Genomic DNA, 17,236 nt, shown 5'->3' on the forward strand with positions numbered 1-17,236 from the left:
TCACATACTGATGCTGAACATATTTTGGAAAGCTGTTTCACAAAGACTTCACAGTTGCCACCAGTGCCACCCACCCAACCCCCTACTTACATACTTTCTCTCTTACACACATACACTCACACAAAAACACTCACAGAGTCAGTAAGGGGCCGATTTTGACATTCCTCTTGTGGTTACATAACGCCAGCACATTATGGAAAGACCTCTCACTGTGATGGTAATTATTTTTCTTATGTGTCAAAGCGAGGGTTTAATTTCACCACAAACATTATATGATTGCAGGGTGTGTGATTTTGCTCATATTAAACAAGGATGAGCTTTGTTATCTCCATCTTATTAAGTTTGACCAGTGGAGAACAACAGGAAGGTTGTGTAATGGTTATTTGGTCTTTGCTTGCTCCACAAATTCAAGCATAAGAGAAGACACGCACCAGATACAGAGAGTAAAGCTGTAATCCAGCTGACTGAGGTACATGTGAAGAGAAGCATTAGATTAGAGGAGACTCACTGCTTAAAAAGTGGGTTTCATGGGCTTTCTTTGAATTCTAACATCTTGTTAACTGAATACTTTTAGTCTGAGTGATTTTAAACAGTACCAAATGGACTGAACGTTTGATATAAAACAATCTTTATTCACTTATTTTTACCTCAGATGAAAAAGAGGTTTTGGTGTTTCTGATTGCTGTAAACAAAATATGAAACTGTTACAGTTTTCTCTTTATCAACAAAGCCAAGACTTTGTCACTTTAATCCAGCCTGATGGACACTAATGGGATTGAAAGGTTGTCCAACTGCCACGAGTCCATCAGCACAGATTACTGCTTGGGTTCTCAGTGAAAGTGAACTCTCACGCTGTGACTTTTAGATGTCTCATCTGCATCGTATTTTATACTTTTTTTAACTAAGCTCTGAACATTCTGCAGAAACTTAAACACTCTTATGGCTCACGTGTTTAAATTAATGTATTTATTATGATGTGAAAATGTGTTTCATGAACATCATGGACATAAAGCTAGATTAAAATTAAGAAATGGTGCGTAAAAGACAAAAAATGGTGCAGAATGCAGGTGAGAAATATTTGGGGCTAAAAATGTTGTTTTAAAGTCAAAATGATCCTTATAAAATCCTGATCTTGCCATAAAAAATCATGACATATTTTCCCCAAATCGTCCCCTAATGGAGAACATTTTCTATGAGAGAAAGCCGATGCTTCTGCTGCTTGCTGACGTATACCCAGCTTGTTAACACTGCAGAAATCTGATGACATATCCTCTTGTACAGAGGAACAATTGAGTAACAGGTGAGGTTTGATTTCATCAGTCTGTAATGACGGCAGAAGTATGTTTGACGCCACTTTGTGACTGATTTTTACAAGAAATCACTCAAGGAAATAGTAATCAATTAGAATGGAGCATTTGTTACTTTCACAATTAATGAATATGTCAGTAAGAGCTGCTGATCTTTTGTCATATTCTCAGAAGCAAATGTGGCCTCTGAAAAAGTTGGACACCCCTGGCCTGGGGTGTACCAGCCTAGACTGACCACAGCCTGCAGCCAATTTGCTGAGACTCTACAGGTTACTTGTCGTCTTAAATTGAGGAGTCTTTGGCTTTCTAAAATCACTCTAGAAGTTTGACAAAAACAAACCAGCTGATGCACATTTCACCATCCAATCCAAATCAAGTAATTTAATAGAGGTTTTGTTTAGTTAAAGGTAGGGTCTGCAGGAATTTTTATTACTTGTCAGTAAACACAATATTCAAACTGGACTCCTCCTCCTTGGCTCAGTGCCAGCAGCAGCACACACCCACAGCCTCCAATCGAAGGTACTTGAACACATTCACTAGACTAACCACCTGTACTATTGCTTTTCTTTGCGGGAAAGACTCGAGAGCCGTGCACCAGACTAAGCATGTTAGCACAAGCTAATCAGGGGTATTTGACACGTACCTGCTCAGCAGAAAGCTAACTCATGTCTCTCTTCGTCCCGAGCTACTCTTCAAGTTCGAAAGTGAGTGCAAGCCAAGATAAACTTCACCCTTGTTTAAAATAATTGCTTTATCTGTGTGGCGTTCTTTCACTTTGGATGTGTCTTTCCTTCTCCACATTACATCCACTATCGTAGCTGCTCAGAATAGCTTCTCCCACTGGCTAATCAACACGCAAAGCCACTTGGGCAATGGGCAGGCTGTGATTGGGGGATGTAACCGCATCTACACTCTGCCCAGAAACCTTCAGATAGGACCAAAACATCAATATACAAGCTGAAAAAAGGGTTGAGGCAGACACAGACACTGACACACACTTATAGATGCTCGCAGGAGATGATTGGGCAGGATTATTCCTGTAAAAGTTGACATTTTATTTTTTTAGGAAAATCCTGCAGACTGCACCATTTACACTCTCATTATTAAAACGTCAGAGAGGTGATTATTTTTTTCAACGCAATAGAAAAATGCACAGTTTCACAAATACAGCAGACATGTGCTTCTAAATCCTCTTGTGTCTGTGTTTTGATGTGTGGTCAGTGTCGTCATCCTGCCAGTGAACCACACTTTACACAGTACCTGCCGAACAAAAGAAGATGCTTCTCTCTGACAAAGTGCTTTGCTTGGTTTGATTGCAGGACCTCAGGGGTTTAAGAGCAGATACCAGCAGCTACCAGTACGGACAAACAAAGCACACACACCAACACACAAAAACATGTTAACTTGTAGTTAAGCAGCTTACTCCATTCAGAGCTACCCACACAGAGACATCACACATCACCTCTTGCTGTGCATGTGAGTGCAGCATGCAGAGCCCTCCACACTTCCTTTCACTGTTTCACCACCACTAAAGGTTCCTGTGAGGAGACAGAACGAAAGATCACAGCTACACTAACTTAATGAACAGCCGGTGTATTGTTTGTTCCCGAATGAGGAGTGTAATTGACTGCAGGGATGTCGATGAAGTAATCAAACAAACTCTTTAATCTGCTGGGACACTCAGAGGAAATAAAGTTGCCTGAAGAGACAAGGAAGGAGGGAAGGAAGTGTAAGAGGAAGAGTGAGGAAATCCCTCCGTCTGCGGTCAGGTAGTGGATTGTGCGTTTCTCACGGGAGAGGAGGCAGTGCCGTTTTGGGATTACATCACAAGGATTACTGTAATACGGTCCAGATGGGCTCCTGTTGTAACAGATTAGGATGGGTTGATTGGAGAACAGAAGGGGGGCTGGGGGAGGGGCAAAGGTCAGGTGATGGATGGCTTTGCTTGCCCTGGGGACCAACCACCAATCCAGACACAGCAGACAGAAAACAGGCAGATATGGATGAAATGTCATTAGGAAATATCGACGTAATCAGCCTGGTAGTTATTTACGTGAGTTTAGTCAATGATTCCTACCGTCCAGGGATTTAAAACTCCACAACAAATTGAGATTAGAAGCTTTTTTTCATTTATTTTTCTGGTTATATGTTTATTTTGAAAAGATTGCTAAAAAGAGATGAGATGATATTGGAATATGATTTACTAGACGTCAAACCAGCAAACTCTGTGACAAGGACTCATTGAATCTGTAAGGGAATTGCAGACCCCAATAAAAGTCTCATCGTGGATGGTTGTGGTGTAAAAACAACAAGCTGATGCAGACTTTTCCCTTTTTGATCTGACCCAAATCACAATCTTTATAATTTAACAAGCTTTCTTGATGGCGGCTAAATTTCACAAGTTATAGTTTGACTACAAATTTTGCTACTAGCTAGCTACCCATTCCTGGCTAGCCCACTTATTTCTGTAACCAAACATAAATGAGCACAAGGCAATCACACCCCTCAAAGTTTTAAAATTAAAGAAATGTTTCGGCTTTTGGTAAGTGTATGAGTATCAATACTCAGTGTAGGATTGACCTGACATTTTTTCAGTTTAAGTTAGAGTTATTTATGCTTTGTGTTTGCTTTGTGGAAGTGACGGACTGTTAATGGTCAGGTTTCAAAAAGTTGTCAAAACTGGCGCTCTTCTGCTCACGCTGACAAGGTGTCCAAGGACAGGGCCACCATGGAAGCCATGATAAAAGAGCAAAACACGTCAGACACGTCAGAAAATGGCAGAGCAGAGCCAGACCTACCAGGCCAACATGCAGCACAAAGAGCAGGTGCTGCAGTCACTACAGTGTGAGCTTCAGCAGCAGAACACTAACGATGCTTCCAAGGACCAGTCAGCCATCGAGTCCTTAAAAGCTGAACATCAAGCCACCTGCCAGAAGATGGCACAGGAGATGACCTCCCTGAAGCAGTTTGCAGCCCTCAGAGAGCAGATGTTTCTACAAAGGATGGAGAAGCTAAAAACTGAGCTCCAGGCCAAGAACAGTTTAAAGCTGCCATACTAAAGCAGAGGAAGAAGAACGGCGCGATCAAACGAGAGATGGAGATCTATAAATGGGCTCACTTACAGACATTATATTAATTTCTACCAAGTCTAAAAGCTGTTCATTGCTTCACACTGCGTTGCTCAAGTATATTTCAATTTCTCAGTGTGAGCACAGTGGCTAAAAGCTGAGTCACTGTTGTGTTTAAGATAAAAGCTGAAGGGTCAATCCCCCCTCCACCTGTCCGTCACCTCCAGTTACTGATTTATCTCTGAGCATGTTGTTGAAATGTGGAAACGTTCAAAGTTTGTGTTGTTGTGTTTTTGTGTTCATGAAGGAGAGGTGGAGCCGTGGGGTGTCAGAGGGTGTCTAGTGAGATTTAAAGCAGATAGAGACAGAGAGAGGGTGGATTAAGTGTAATCTAACAACAGAGGAAATGCATGATGGGAAGAATCTCCATGTTGTTCCGGGGGAGTGTGTTTTGCTTTATGTAACACTCATTAGAATCATGTTTTAATCCTTTGTTGTTCGGGGGGAAACTTTGACCCCTGAACTGTGATCTCCTCAGGCGGACTTAGATATGTACACACGTCTGCTGCACAGAGCTGTGTGCTGCTACACGTGTGGCCAGATCATTGATGGAAAACATGTCTTTGTGCCCACCCATTGTGAGATGTGGAGCCAAAAAAAACGTCTCCGTAGGTGCTGACATATTAGGCTAGTGCAGTCAAGGCATGAGTTGGTGGTGCTGAAGGACTCTGACTAAAATAAAACCTTAAAGATCCTTTTTTTTTGCCTCCTTGGCTCTAATTTGATACAAAGTGCTTCAGGAGCCTTGATTTGTCAACAGAGCTGTCAGCCAGTCTTCTTTTTAACATCAAATGACGTAACAAAACCCAACTTCTCAGAAAAATGACACTTTGACGAAACTCATCCTGATGAAGACCAACTAAAACGGCAGACACCATGATTGAGAATGAGGTCTTTGACTTGCATTTTAATGTTTTATTTTGATGCATGTTTCATCTGGTAGCATAAAGAAGGAGGGGTTTATGACCTTCAGTAGCGAGAGCTTCAAATCTTTAAGTTTCACACTCATGGTGCCAATTTCACCGTACAGTCTATGGCTCAGACACACACACATACACACACACACTGGCCTCTCTGTTGACCATTGGGGCCTGAAGCCAGCCCCTTCTTACACACTCTACTTGTTGACTCTGGGTTTCTGCCAATTTGTTGACAATCATTGGTATTTATTCAGGGCTTATGCTGTTTGCTGAGGGTTTACTCCTGATTTTTAAGAGTTTTCATCATGTTGACTCTGTTTTTAAATGGGCTACTCTGTTTTCCTGCTTCTCAGCCATATGTGTCTTTATATATAAGTGTGTGCTTATGTGTGTGCAGGACCTGAACAAGCGTCTGTCTCTACCGGCTGACATCAGGATACCTGACGGGTACCTGGAGAAGCTTCAGTTAAGCAGCCCGCCCTTCGACCAGCCGCTGAGCCGACGCTCTCGCAGAGCATCACTGGTAAGAAAAGGGGGAAGAGGAGGGTGGAGAGGGAAAGACGGGTTTATTTTTTTACTTTGATTAAACTTTTTTTTTTTACCAGGGATATCTCTATTGAGATGCAAAACCTCTTTGGTCGCTGCTAAGACAGCAGCTTAAAAAGTTTCACACAGAGGGCAAGATGGAACCATATACAATAACAAGTAAACAGCACATTGATCAATAAATTGGCAGTGTACACTTGCAAAAACTGATCAGATGATCTTTAATCCAAGTTTTAAAATAACCCAAACTGACAAAATCATCCAGATTTTGGTGACCTTGTAGCTTAGACATGGATGAGGGGCAAAAACACTGAGAGCACTTAAAAAAAGACAAAGCGAGTCCAGGAATAAGAAACTAAATCTGTCAATGGGACCGAAAGTCACTGCTGGTGACGACCTAAATAAGACGGCAGCTCATGTAGTGTGGCTTTGTAAAAAAAGATGTACATAGATGGTTATATAAAATGATGTCTACGTTTACCGTTACTGCTGAAGTATTCTTATACCATGTGCTGATTTCCTGAAACATGAGCCATTATCATTAGTAAATCAGAGCAGGGAATAATATTCAGCTGCATTACTAGTCATTGTATTTAGATAATAGAAAATTAAATGACAGCACTTTATAAAAAGAGCTCCCTGCAGTGACTAACCCACAGAGAAATATAATCAGACCACTGCTTCTTTTATGTTCACAAAACGTTTAAACGACCCTGGCTTTCCTGTCATTAGCACTAAATCTAACCATTGCCTGCAGTTTTTTTCAGTCTTCGAGTGGTAATTAACCCACTGGACACGACCTGCCCAGAAGCAAAACAAATTTAGCAACATAAAACATTGAGCATATTAAGCTACTTAGGGGCCATATGTGTCTGTTAGGGCAAAAGCTAAGAGGAGAATAAATGAGAAACATTTTCTTTTGTTCCTTCTGTGGTTCATTTGCCAAATGGCAGTTTATAGGTGCGTTGCAGTTTTACTTTTCTTTCCTGCTAATGTGTTGAACAGAACAGCCTTCTTTGCTTGTGATGCTGTTGACCTTGGTGAAATGACTGTTCAATAACACACTATTTCCTTAAGGCTAATTAAGCATAATGAATACCTGACAGACCTGAATTATTGGGTTTCAACATTTCACATTCAGAGTAAGAAAATGAAAGCTTTTTGATTTTAAGATGTTTAACAGAATCTCAACATGACACATCTTTATTCTTTCATGTACCCTATAACTTTGTTTAGAGTGTTTTGTGATCAAAATCTTGTTTTTCAATGCAGCTCACAGCCACATCCATCAGTTAAATGTACCAGAAGAGAAACTGAAGTATTCCTCTCTGAATCAGCTGAAGAGCTAAAATCTCCAAACTGGCTTATGTAAATGTCCAGCACTTTCTGCCCACGTAGAGTGAGCAGTTCTGATTTGAGAGCCGGGTCAGAACAGAGAGAAACAGGCACGGAGAGGCTGTCAGGAAGAGGCTACATAATAGAAAGAGCGCATTGAGAGTGATGTTTTCATTTAAAAAGAACAAGAAACTGAAGTGAGAGAGCGCCTACCTTGGCCTTTGACAGTCTAATCTCTTCCCCTCAGCCTTTCATGTGTTCACTCTGTCAGCAGCTTCAATAATTGGCTTGTGGTTTTATTGCAGAAGTGAGTCTGTGAGAGAAAGAAGAGAGGGAAAGGTTGAGCACTGTCACTTCACTCAGCTGCATCTGCATTCGTGCACTTATTGATAGTGTTCAATGTGGGCTGACATATTGAAGACCTGTTTAGTTTTAAGTCTTTCAGTTTCAGTGCTCTTAGAGTTCAAACTTTTTGTAATGTTGAACTGACCTAATCACAGTTTTATTGCCGGATCTACAAATATCATTACCTCTAATTGTGTAATATGAGTATTGACGCTACTTTACCGATATTTATCATAATATAAGTACGGTGAGAAAACAAAAAATTTGAGTTAATGAGTCAAGGCGTAAAAATCTCAATTCTACATAATGTATAAAACACTGAAATTGCATGATGTCATGTTTTCACTGATACTTTTCACTGAGACTCCAAAAACTCACTGGTGTCTTCCTTTAACCTTAAGTAAACATCCAATCTATGATGCATGTTTTGCTCTTTGCTGTCACTTCTCTCTGCGTCAAAAAAGCTGTTGCCACTGACATCAACCAAAGGCTAGAAACTGGTTGTTAATTCCTAAAATTTTGCTTCTGGCAACCTGACAGCTGTTACTGTCAACTTTGTCCCAGTTGCTGCAGAACTTTTTCTCAGGACTCAGTGTGACCTCAGAGTTAAGGTGCTTCAAAAACCAGCTTCTTTATTTTGAAAGATTGATGCCTCTTGGGTGTTGATTTTGTGCGCTATTTTGATTTTGAGCTATTTATTACAATATGGCTTAATCTATTTTATTGTCCTTTGCCAATGCAGCTTATTGCTCAATTACTTAAAGCTCCTCTCACAAATGTTTTGGGTTGATTTTGGTGCCCCCCTGTGGACAAATCTGCATCTAATTTCATTGCTGATCCTTTTCTTGTTTGCATGCATAGTATGTTTTGATTACAAAATCTTAGCCTTCTTTATAACAGTTGCATGTATCACTCACTGTGAATAAAAACCTACCACGTAGCAGTGATTACAGATATTAGAATTGCAACATAAAATCTATTCGTGCTGCCACTGATGATCTGTTTTTAGATTGTAGTAGTATAAACATTAGTTTGTTTTATAACTGGGAAAAAAGACCCATAGTAGCTTTACGGTTTTTTAACTGACCTTTAATGTTAAATGTCTGTTCTAACATCCTTTAATGTAAGGTAACTTATTTGGTCTTATTTTTATTTCTGTATTAATTTTAGATTTTATTATATTTATTTTATTTTTTTAACTTTATAATAATAATAATGATAATAATAATAATAATAATAATAATAATGATAATAATAATAATAATAATAATAATAATAATAATAATAATAATAATAATTATTATTATTATTATTATTATTATTATTATTATTATTAATTATTATTATTATTATTATTATTATTATTATTATTATTATTATTATTATTATTATTATTATTATAAAGTTAAAAAAATCTCAGTAATACTTTTTAACTTAATAATGTGGGGCAGGTATACTGTCTTGCCAAAGAAGAGCATGAATTCCCAAAGTTTGCTGGTTAACGTGTCTAATTAAAGCACTGAGAGAGTTTTCCATTGTGTAATTAACCTGATTAAAAACTAAAACATCCCTCCCCTGTAAACAAACACACGGTAAAAGCCAAAAGCCAGCAGTCCATTGTCACAACAGATTATCCCTGATGTTTGCTGGGGGTTTGTGACCTCCTTACACCCCCTCCTCTGCTGCCGGGCCGTCATAAGGATTTGCCGTTGTGTCTGTAAGCTTGTCAGAGCTAATCACAGAGTGTGCCTCATTAACACTGTTTGTCCTTTTCCCTCCTTCAGTCAGAAATTGGATTTGGGAAGCTAGAGACCTACATCAAACTGGACAAACTGGGAGAGGTATGTATGAGTGTGTGTGTTCACTGTTAACCTTGACGTTCACACAGGTGCTGCTGCTCTCATAATGAGTGATATAACAGATTTACAGTTTACTTTTAACCCTTTACTGTCAGTCTGCAGCTTCTGAAACTTCTCCTCTGCTCCTCCAGGGCACGTACGCCACTGTGTTCAAAGGGAGGAGTAAACTGACCGACAACCTGGTGGCTCTGAAGGAGATCAGACTGGAGCATGAAGAGGGGGCACCATGCACAGCTATCAGAGAAGGTAGAAAAGCTTGGTGTTGTGTGCTATAAGTGAAAATACAATGTTGAATGTTGGTTGGGGTGTTTGAGTACAATCAGAAGGCCCCTCCAGTTCAGCCCTTTGTCATGTTGAAGGCTTTTCTGTAATTTAAACTCTCAAAGCACCAGAAACATTTTCCCTTTTTCCTAAAAATTCCTGTGCTCTTGCCACAGCTCTATGATTAATTATGAACCTTTAATTCATTTTCTGATTTAGTGTCTTTCATCACTCCTTTAAACATGCAGTCTAAAAGGAAAAGACAGAAAATTCGCTCCAGCATGAATCTTTTTTTGCATATTCACTCAGAGAGTGAACGACCATGTTTTTGCAGCTGCTCCGAACTCATTCCTACACCCAGTGCCAGGGAAGTAAATGTAACATATGCAGCTGATTTGTCCTGTTCAGGGATGTTCCAGAGCAGATAGTTTCCTAGACGGTAAATCTGTGATTAATATTCCAAGTCTAGAAGAATATTAGTCTAGTCTGAGGTAAGAAAACACTCTGAAAACATGTAGTTTTAAACACAGATACACACAGGGTCTCAGAGTCTCCAGACAGACTACACTGAATATGTTTTCAGAGTGAAGCTACAGTTAGCAGAGCTAGCACCAGCCTTGGTCCTTGTTGCAGGCCATGAATCACTCTGGTCCAGTTGTTTTACAGCAGTTTAACCAGACACAGCCACAACACAACTGTTTTTTAATTTTCTGGATCAAAATACTTCCACACAGCACCTCACAATCAGATGTTATCAGTCATATGAGTTTGTTTACACCTGTTAAGTAGAGTCTCACAGCACCATGGCACTCATCGTTAACAGAAATTACAGCCCTGGCTGCACTACAGCCTAGACAAAACATTTGACTGGCTTTTTGGCATTACACTACTGAAGTACTTATTTTTATTATTAGTAATTTTATTGAATTTTCCTTTTTTTCTCCACAAAGAAGACAACAGAAATAATATAAACTATGACATAATCAAATAAAATTAGTAATTATATGAATATTTACAAAGAAAAAAGGAGGTAAGGCATGATGTGTACATTTTACATTTGTTCTTACTGATCATGACGATATTGTACATTTTTCACAGTTAAAAATATATATATAAAAAAGAGGGAGAGAAAGAAAAAAAAATCAATTCATTGTATAAAATGCAGGAGGAAAACCTCCAGCAAAACATATTAAAATCTGCAAATTAAAACGTAATTATTAACATCAACAAGGTGAACACAAATTAAAAAAGTAAATCTTTTGTGATTACAGTCATTACATCCACTAAAATCCATCAGCAAAAAATATGAATATAAGGCTCACGAGTACCTGTTAATGAGAATGTTATTAAGAAAAGTAAGTATTGAAGATATTTATATCACAAAAAGATTGGAATAAACTTTAAATGCTACTGTTCAAAGTTAGAATTGTTACATGGCAATGGTTAAATGACTTTTTAGGGACCTTTTGTAAGAATAAACTTTTGAAAAAAAAAATTTAAAGGAAAAAGCAGATTAAAAAAGAAGTGAATATTCCATCAGCATTGTTACATAATCATTTAGTTAGGACACATGCATATCTCCAGTCTTGTTATTTTAAAAGACTGAAAGAACGAAGTTTCAGAAGTGAGGGCAATCATCTGGAAATGCATTTTTGTTCGTTTGAGTGATATTATCTGTTTTAATGTACAAAAAGGTCGCAAACAGCTGCAGCAAGCAAAAAATTATTCAGATATTAAAACCAACGCTGTTTAGCCTCAGATTATTGCAAAATCAGATGCAGATGCAGGTGAAAATTAAACTAAACCACTGAGTCACGTAGTGTTGAAGTTCAGTGAACATAAACTCACTGAAGTGTCTAAAACAAATTCAGTATATATAGATACACACTATATTACTACTTTTTCTTTTGTGAGTTAAATCTGTGAGACCTCTTAGTGAATGAATTGTGTCTCTTTGAATAAATCCAAAGTTTCTTCATCATTTTAATCTGGAGTGTTTTATAAACTTAACTTCATGGTTGGAGTGGGATAATAATGATATCAGTGTTTCAGCTCTGTTGTCTTTCTTTTCCTGCAGTGTCGTTACTAAAGGACCTGAAACACGCCAACATTGTGACGCTGCATGACATCGTCCACACAGACAAGTCGCTCACACTGGTCTTTGAATACCTGGTGAGACCAATACACCCCCTGCCCTCACTTCCTGCATGACTCACATTGTTCTGCACCCAGAGACTAAAATGAAGATTTACATCATTGTTATTTATGACTCTGCAGAGATGAGATTGTGACATGGGGGGATAAAGTTGAGCTAACTGCTGTGGTTTGAGAACTTGTCATCTCCACTTTCTCTCTTTCCCCCCTGACTCATCTCCTCTCCTCTCCCCTCTGTCTCTCTCATCAGGACAAAGACCTGAAGCAGTACATGGACGACTGTGGGAACATCCTGAGCATGCTGAATGTCAAGGTGAGCCTCAGCAGGCGGCTTACTTGCCCGGCCAACTTCTGTCTAATGTCACAGCTTTGTGGTTGCTGGTGTCAACAGCAGACACACTGTCAGTGTGCCCCCTGGTGGTGAAGGGTAGACTGGTTAGAAAGCAGAGTTTGGATTCTGACTCCCTGTGTTGATATTTGGTTAGATTTCCCTTTGTTTGGCACTGAAGCTGCATATGGAAACTACAGTTGGGCTTTTTGTTGGTGTATGTAAATATTGTGTTGTTTGAAGCAGAATTAATTGAATTGTTTGTCTGTGAGCAACATAACTCAGAAAGTAAGAAACGGATCTTGATGAAATTTTCAGGAAATTTTCAAAATAGGATAAGGAAGAAGTGATTAAATTTTAAAAGTGATCCGGATCACCATCTGGATCCAGGATTTCTTTAAAGGATTCCTTATCGTTGTGAGATAGGGCCGTTTTCACCGTATGTGTATATAGCCCCACAATAAATGCTTCTTTTACTTTGCAAAACAATACAAGACAAGGTCACCAACATTTCTGATAGATGCAAAATTGAAATTCAGATCCTGCCAATGTTCTGGAAACTAAGATCTGGAATATGAAATATGTACCAGGTCATCATAATTTGCAACTAACACCCAATTGTAGCAGACAGTCTGCTGAAAGGGAGTGTAACATTAAAGTAGGACTTAAGTGTTGCGTGACAATCACAATATGCTTGGTGGAGGTCTGTGCTCTCTAGGTGCTTTTCATCTTCCTGTATTTGATCAAAATCTTTCTCCACAGATCTTTCTGTTCCAGATTTTGCGAGGTTTGGCGTACTGTCACAGGCGGAAAGTTCTCCATCGAGACCTGAAGCCCCAGAATCTTCTCATCAATGATAGAGGAGAACTCAAACTGGCTGACTTTGGTAAAGAATAAAAATAACCCCCAAGAAACATGCACTGTTTTTTTATTTAAGTAGGATATAGTGTTTCTTATGACATCTACTGGTAAATCAACTTAATTTTAATAAAGGTTTGACCTGTTTAAGCTGCATCCATGATAAACTGATAGGGTTTGGGCTTTGTGACATAAATTCCTTTTAATTTTCATGATTTTCCTCTGAATGTGTCTGTTGGATGTGTTTTAATCTCACATGTTTCTCCTCCACAGGCCTGGCAAGGGCCAAGTCTGTGCCCACCAAAACATACTCTAACGAGGTGGTAACACTCTGGTATCGGCCCCCCGACGTGCTGCTGGGCTCCTCCGAGTACTCCACGCAGATAGACATGTGGTGAGTGGGCCTCGCTCTACACGGGTGATTACAACTGTTGGAAAACACTCGGTGGACTCCTGACTCCTCTCTTTGTAACGTCTCTGAGGAAGCAGAAGCAAATATAATCCTCCGGTGGGAAGAATCCCTGTTATGAATTCAACATTTTTTGTTTGTTTATTTGAAGTCTGAAGCCACTTTAGAGATTTGTGGAATAAGCTGTGATGTTTGTCTTGGGTTTAGCGGTTTCAGAAATGAAGTAGCTGACAGATACAGCACAGAGCAGACGCTGTAATTGGGTAAACGGCTGCTTCTTAAAACAAATCCCTGCCTCTTCCTGTATTTGAAACACACACATTTTCTTGCACAAAGACAAAAAATGGGCTATAATCTCAGGGGAAAACCTTGGTACAAAGAAACGTTGCGCTAGCTAACAGTGAGGACAAAGTTTGTTTCAACACAGCATGAATTTCTACAGCAGTTTACACTTGAAACTAGCAAAGCACAAGCTTAACTTTGTTCGGTAAGCTGAAGAAATAAACTCAGTAGATTTTCTATTCAGTCATTTGCTTTTATTTTCTCAACATTTACAAAACGGAGACATCATTGAGTCCGTGTTTGTTCCTTTGAGCTGGTTCAGGCTCCATAGAGAGTGTTTGATCCTAGAAATTATGGGTTGATAAGAAGAGCAAACCTGTAGATCTGGCTCCTCACCCCTGACCCTTCCTGTCTCACCCTCCTCTCAGGGGTGTGGGTTGTATTTTCTACGAGATGGCTGCCGGCAGACCCCTGTTCCCTGGCTCAACGGTGGAGGATGAGCTGCACCTCATCTTCAGGCTGCTAGGTCAGTGCTGCCCCCTTCTGACAGGGACGCAGACTTTTCAACTTTTTTAATATGATCCTCTAATCGCATTAACCCTGGCATGTAGCCCCCCTGCCGCAGCGTGAAAAAGCCCCTCCAGCTGCCCCTGTAAAGCCTGAGTGTAACAGGACCGATTGAATGTCCCTCCACAGGCACTCCCACAGAGGACAGCTGGCCTGGAATCTCCGCCATCGATGAGTTCAAGTCCTACAAGTTCCCCAAGTACAAGGCCCAGCCCCTTATTAACCATGCCCCGAGGTGAGACACACAGCATCTGCTTTTCCTCTTCTAATTATGATTTTATTTCACATATTTATAAGGTAATTACACACTTTTATAGCTTCTTAATGCTCCCCTTCATTTTCTTATTAGCCCTCTAATCATTGAAGATGGAAATGAGCAAATGTTTCAGAACAGACCCAGGTACAAAAGCAGAGCTGTGACTTAACATAGAGCTTTTTAGGTTTTAGAGAGTCTGACTTTTAGGTTTGTTTAGTTAGTGTGTGAGTGTGTGCTCTCTGTCACTTCCTGTAAGGAAATCCTGTGGAATAGTTGACTGAGTTTCCTTCCTTACACTCACCAGCATCTGTGCGTCACCCCCACCTCTGCTGACCTCTCCTCCCCTCTCCCTGTCTCTGTCTGTGCTCTCCAGGTTGGACACTGATGGCATCGACTTGCTGATGTCATTCCTAAAAGTGAGTCTCAGTAAATCTGCCAGGCATGATGAGATGTTGAAAGCAGTGACACATTTTGCAGCTATGTTAGGAGCGGGTTTTAAAAAGACGCAGCAGCAGGAGCACACTCTCATACAATCGCACATTCTTGACCTAATTCTTTTCTCGGCCCTTAATGACTCTTTGTCTTTTGCCTGCTTGAATCTCAGTACGAGTCGAAAAAGAGGACCTCTGCTGATGAAGCGATGAGACAGCCGTACTTCAGGAGCCTGGGGCCACGCGTGCACACACTGCCAGAGAGTGAGTAATGAAATGGCAGCGCAGTAACGCAGACTTGGCAGGCTGCTCTAGGTACAGCTTGAAGGATATTGCAGTGTACAGTGAGGATCAGTTTCAGCCTCATAACAAAGACGCTATTCTCCTGGCAAGAAGTGATGTCTGCTGCTCTGACTGACTCTCTCCCTGTGTCTGGCAGACATATCCATATTCACACTGAAGGAGGTCCAGCTGCAGAGAGATCCCGGTTACCGGAACTCGTCGTACCCTGAGTCAGGTGAGGAAGGATGCGAGAATGAATGCTCGGATTGTTTATCTTGGTTCGTAAACAAGAGCGTCTCAAACTATGAAAAGGTCTCCCAATCTGCTGCAGGCGTTTCAGATGAGAGGAAAGTAGAGCGTGAGTTACAAAGAGACAGAATTGTGCTTCTTTTCCCAAAAATTAGGGAGTGTGCTGTTGCAGTTTAGCCAACTGATAAATCAACATTTGTAGAAACCGTATGATCAACAGCTCCAGGAAAAATGTGCCTTAATTCTTTCATCTGAGAATTGTCTTATCTGGAATTAGAGATGAATCCTCGGTTTTCAGATAAACTACAAGGCAGTGATAAAAACAGAAAGTCACAGTCATCATGTCTGTGATTTGGGTCAGCTATAAATAGGAGCTCTGATATTTTAGATCACAGATAGGCTGGGATTTACTGCAGCGCTGCATGACCCTTTCTTTATGTCATACTCAAGGGACAGCCTCAGGTGTAAGTTGAAGGAAGTTAATCAGAATCAGAATCGCCTCTTAAGTGCCAAGTATCTCGAGAATACAAGGAATTTGACACCAGTTAACCACACTCTTTCTGTACAATCACTGTAAATGCACACTAAATATAACAAAAATAGAGCTTAGGTTGTAAGATAAAATAATAACAATAACAATAATAGAAATAATAATAATAATTTTAATTATAAAGAACTTTGTACAGAGAGGAATACAAAATATACAAATTTAAGTTAAAATGAATAAATAAATAAAACAAAATTAAACTAAAATAGTGCACTGAAAGGATGTCAAAGAACTGTGCAATTTGCAAAAGAAATAAATGAAACATTATTGTGCAAGAGAAACAGACATGAGGTATATGAGTTAAAAGATAAGTAAAAAAGATAAGTGCAAACTTAACTCACAGCTAAGTCAAAAGGTGACAGCATCCATGGTGGCTTTAAGAAAGAAAATGGTCTAAAAAGTCATCAGTGAGACTCAAAATACTCACGTATAAATGATTAAGTCAGTGAATAAAAGGATTGGAGGTGAGCCAAGCACACAGACTGATTCAAGCATAAATGACGCTAATGAAAGTTGGCGCAGAGCCAGACACGGCACGTTTTGTCCTAATCTGTATCAACATCCTGAGGGTAAGTGCCTGTAGTAGTTATGAAGTGTGTGAGGTGTCAGAAGCTGTTTGTAGTCCTTTGTTTTCCTCCCTCAGAGGCTCACAGTCCAGTCCAGTTATATTACTCCCTCAAACTTTAGAGTCTACCAATGAAATGAAGAGTGGGGTTACCTTAGCTCTGGTTGTTGAGGTTGGAGTTGGTAAAGGAGCTCTGGTAGGACATAACAAGAGAATACCGGCATCAAAAATTATAACTGCAATACTAACCCCGTAATTGTTCTCCACTGATGTGAAAGGCAACAACATACATGTGACATGCATGTAGGGTGACCAGGTGCTGGTGGGACATGTTACTACAACGCAAAAACATAGACTAAAATTTTAATTGACGTGCATCTAACTCTAAACATTAATATTTCCAATGAGACCAAGTTAATAGTTATATGAATTACAACAATTTGACTGCACACAGTATGCACATTTTTTTTTTTCTCCATTTAATTGAAATTTTCCTATTTAAAAGACAAGGAAATGCAATTGTCACAGGAAAATGATACTCATAGAAAGTATTAAAATCTACTTGTAAAAGTTCAAAAAAGAAACCTGAAGTTTCTCAGAGCTTGTG

The 17,236-nt window shown here is 39.7% G+C and overlaps 1 protein-coding gene across 2 annotated transcripts in view; it reads left to right on the forward strand.

Moving 5' to 3' along the window:
- LOC141796097 (cyclin-dependent kinase 17-like) overlaps positions 1 to 17,236 on the forward strand; it is a 42,491-nt gene that overhangs the window by 22,872 nt on the left and 2,383 nt on the right. Inside the window, exons 5-17 of one of the 2 annotated variants that reach the window (XM_074677016.1) lie at positions 5,753 to 5,878; positions 9,366 to 9,422; positions 9,572 to 9,686; positions 11,779 to 11,873; positions 12,106 to 12,168; positions 12,946 to 13,069; positions 13,315 to 13,435; positions 14,161 to 14,258; positions 14,429 to 14,534; positions 14,649 to 14,699; positions 14,929 to 14,971; positions 15,160 to 15,250; positions 15,426 to 15,503. In XM_074677016.1, coding sequence (XP_074533117.1) covers positions 5,753 to 5,878; positions 9,366 to 9,422; positions 9,572 to 9,686; positions 11,779 to 11,873; positions 12,106 to 12,168; positions 12,946 to 13,069; positions 13,315 to 13,435; positions 14,161 to 14,258; positions 14,429 to 14,534; positions 14,649 to 14,699; positions 14,929 to 14,971; positions 15,160 to 15,250; positions 15,426 to 15,503 — 1,168 coding nt within the window. The remainder of the gene's footprint in view (positions 1 to 5,752; positions 5,879 to 9,365; positions 9,423 to 9,571; positions 9,687 to 11,778; positions 11,874 to 12,105; positions 12,169 to 12,945; positions 13,070 to 13,314; positions 13,436 to 14,160; positions 14,259 to 14,428; positions 14,535 to 14,648; positions 14,700 to 14,928; positions 14,972 to 15,159; positions 15,251 to 15,425; positions 15,504 to 17,236) is intronic. The other variant, XM_074677017.1, reaches the window with a different exon arrangement.

The sequence above is a fragment of the Halichoeres trimaculatus genome, unplaced genomic scaffold (genome assembly GCF_033239565.1).
Source record: "Halichoeres trimaculatus isolate MK-OKI-2021-1 unplaced genomic scaffold, fHalTri1.1 fHalTri1_scaffold_10, whole genome shotgun sequence".
NCBI classification, from domain to species: Eukaryota; Metazoa; Chordata; class Actinopteri; order Labriformes; family Labridae; genus Halichoeres; species Halichoeres trimaculatus.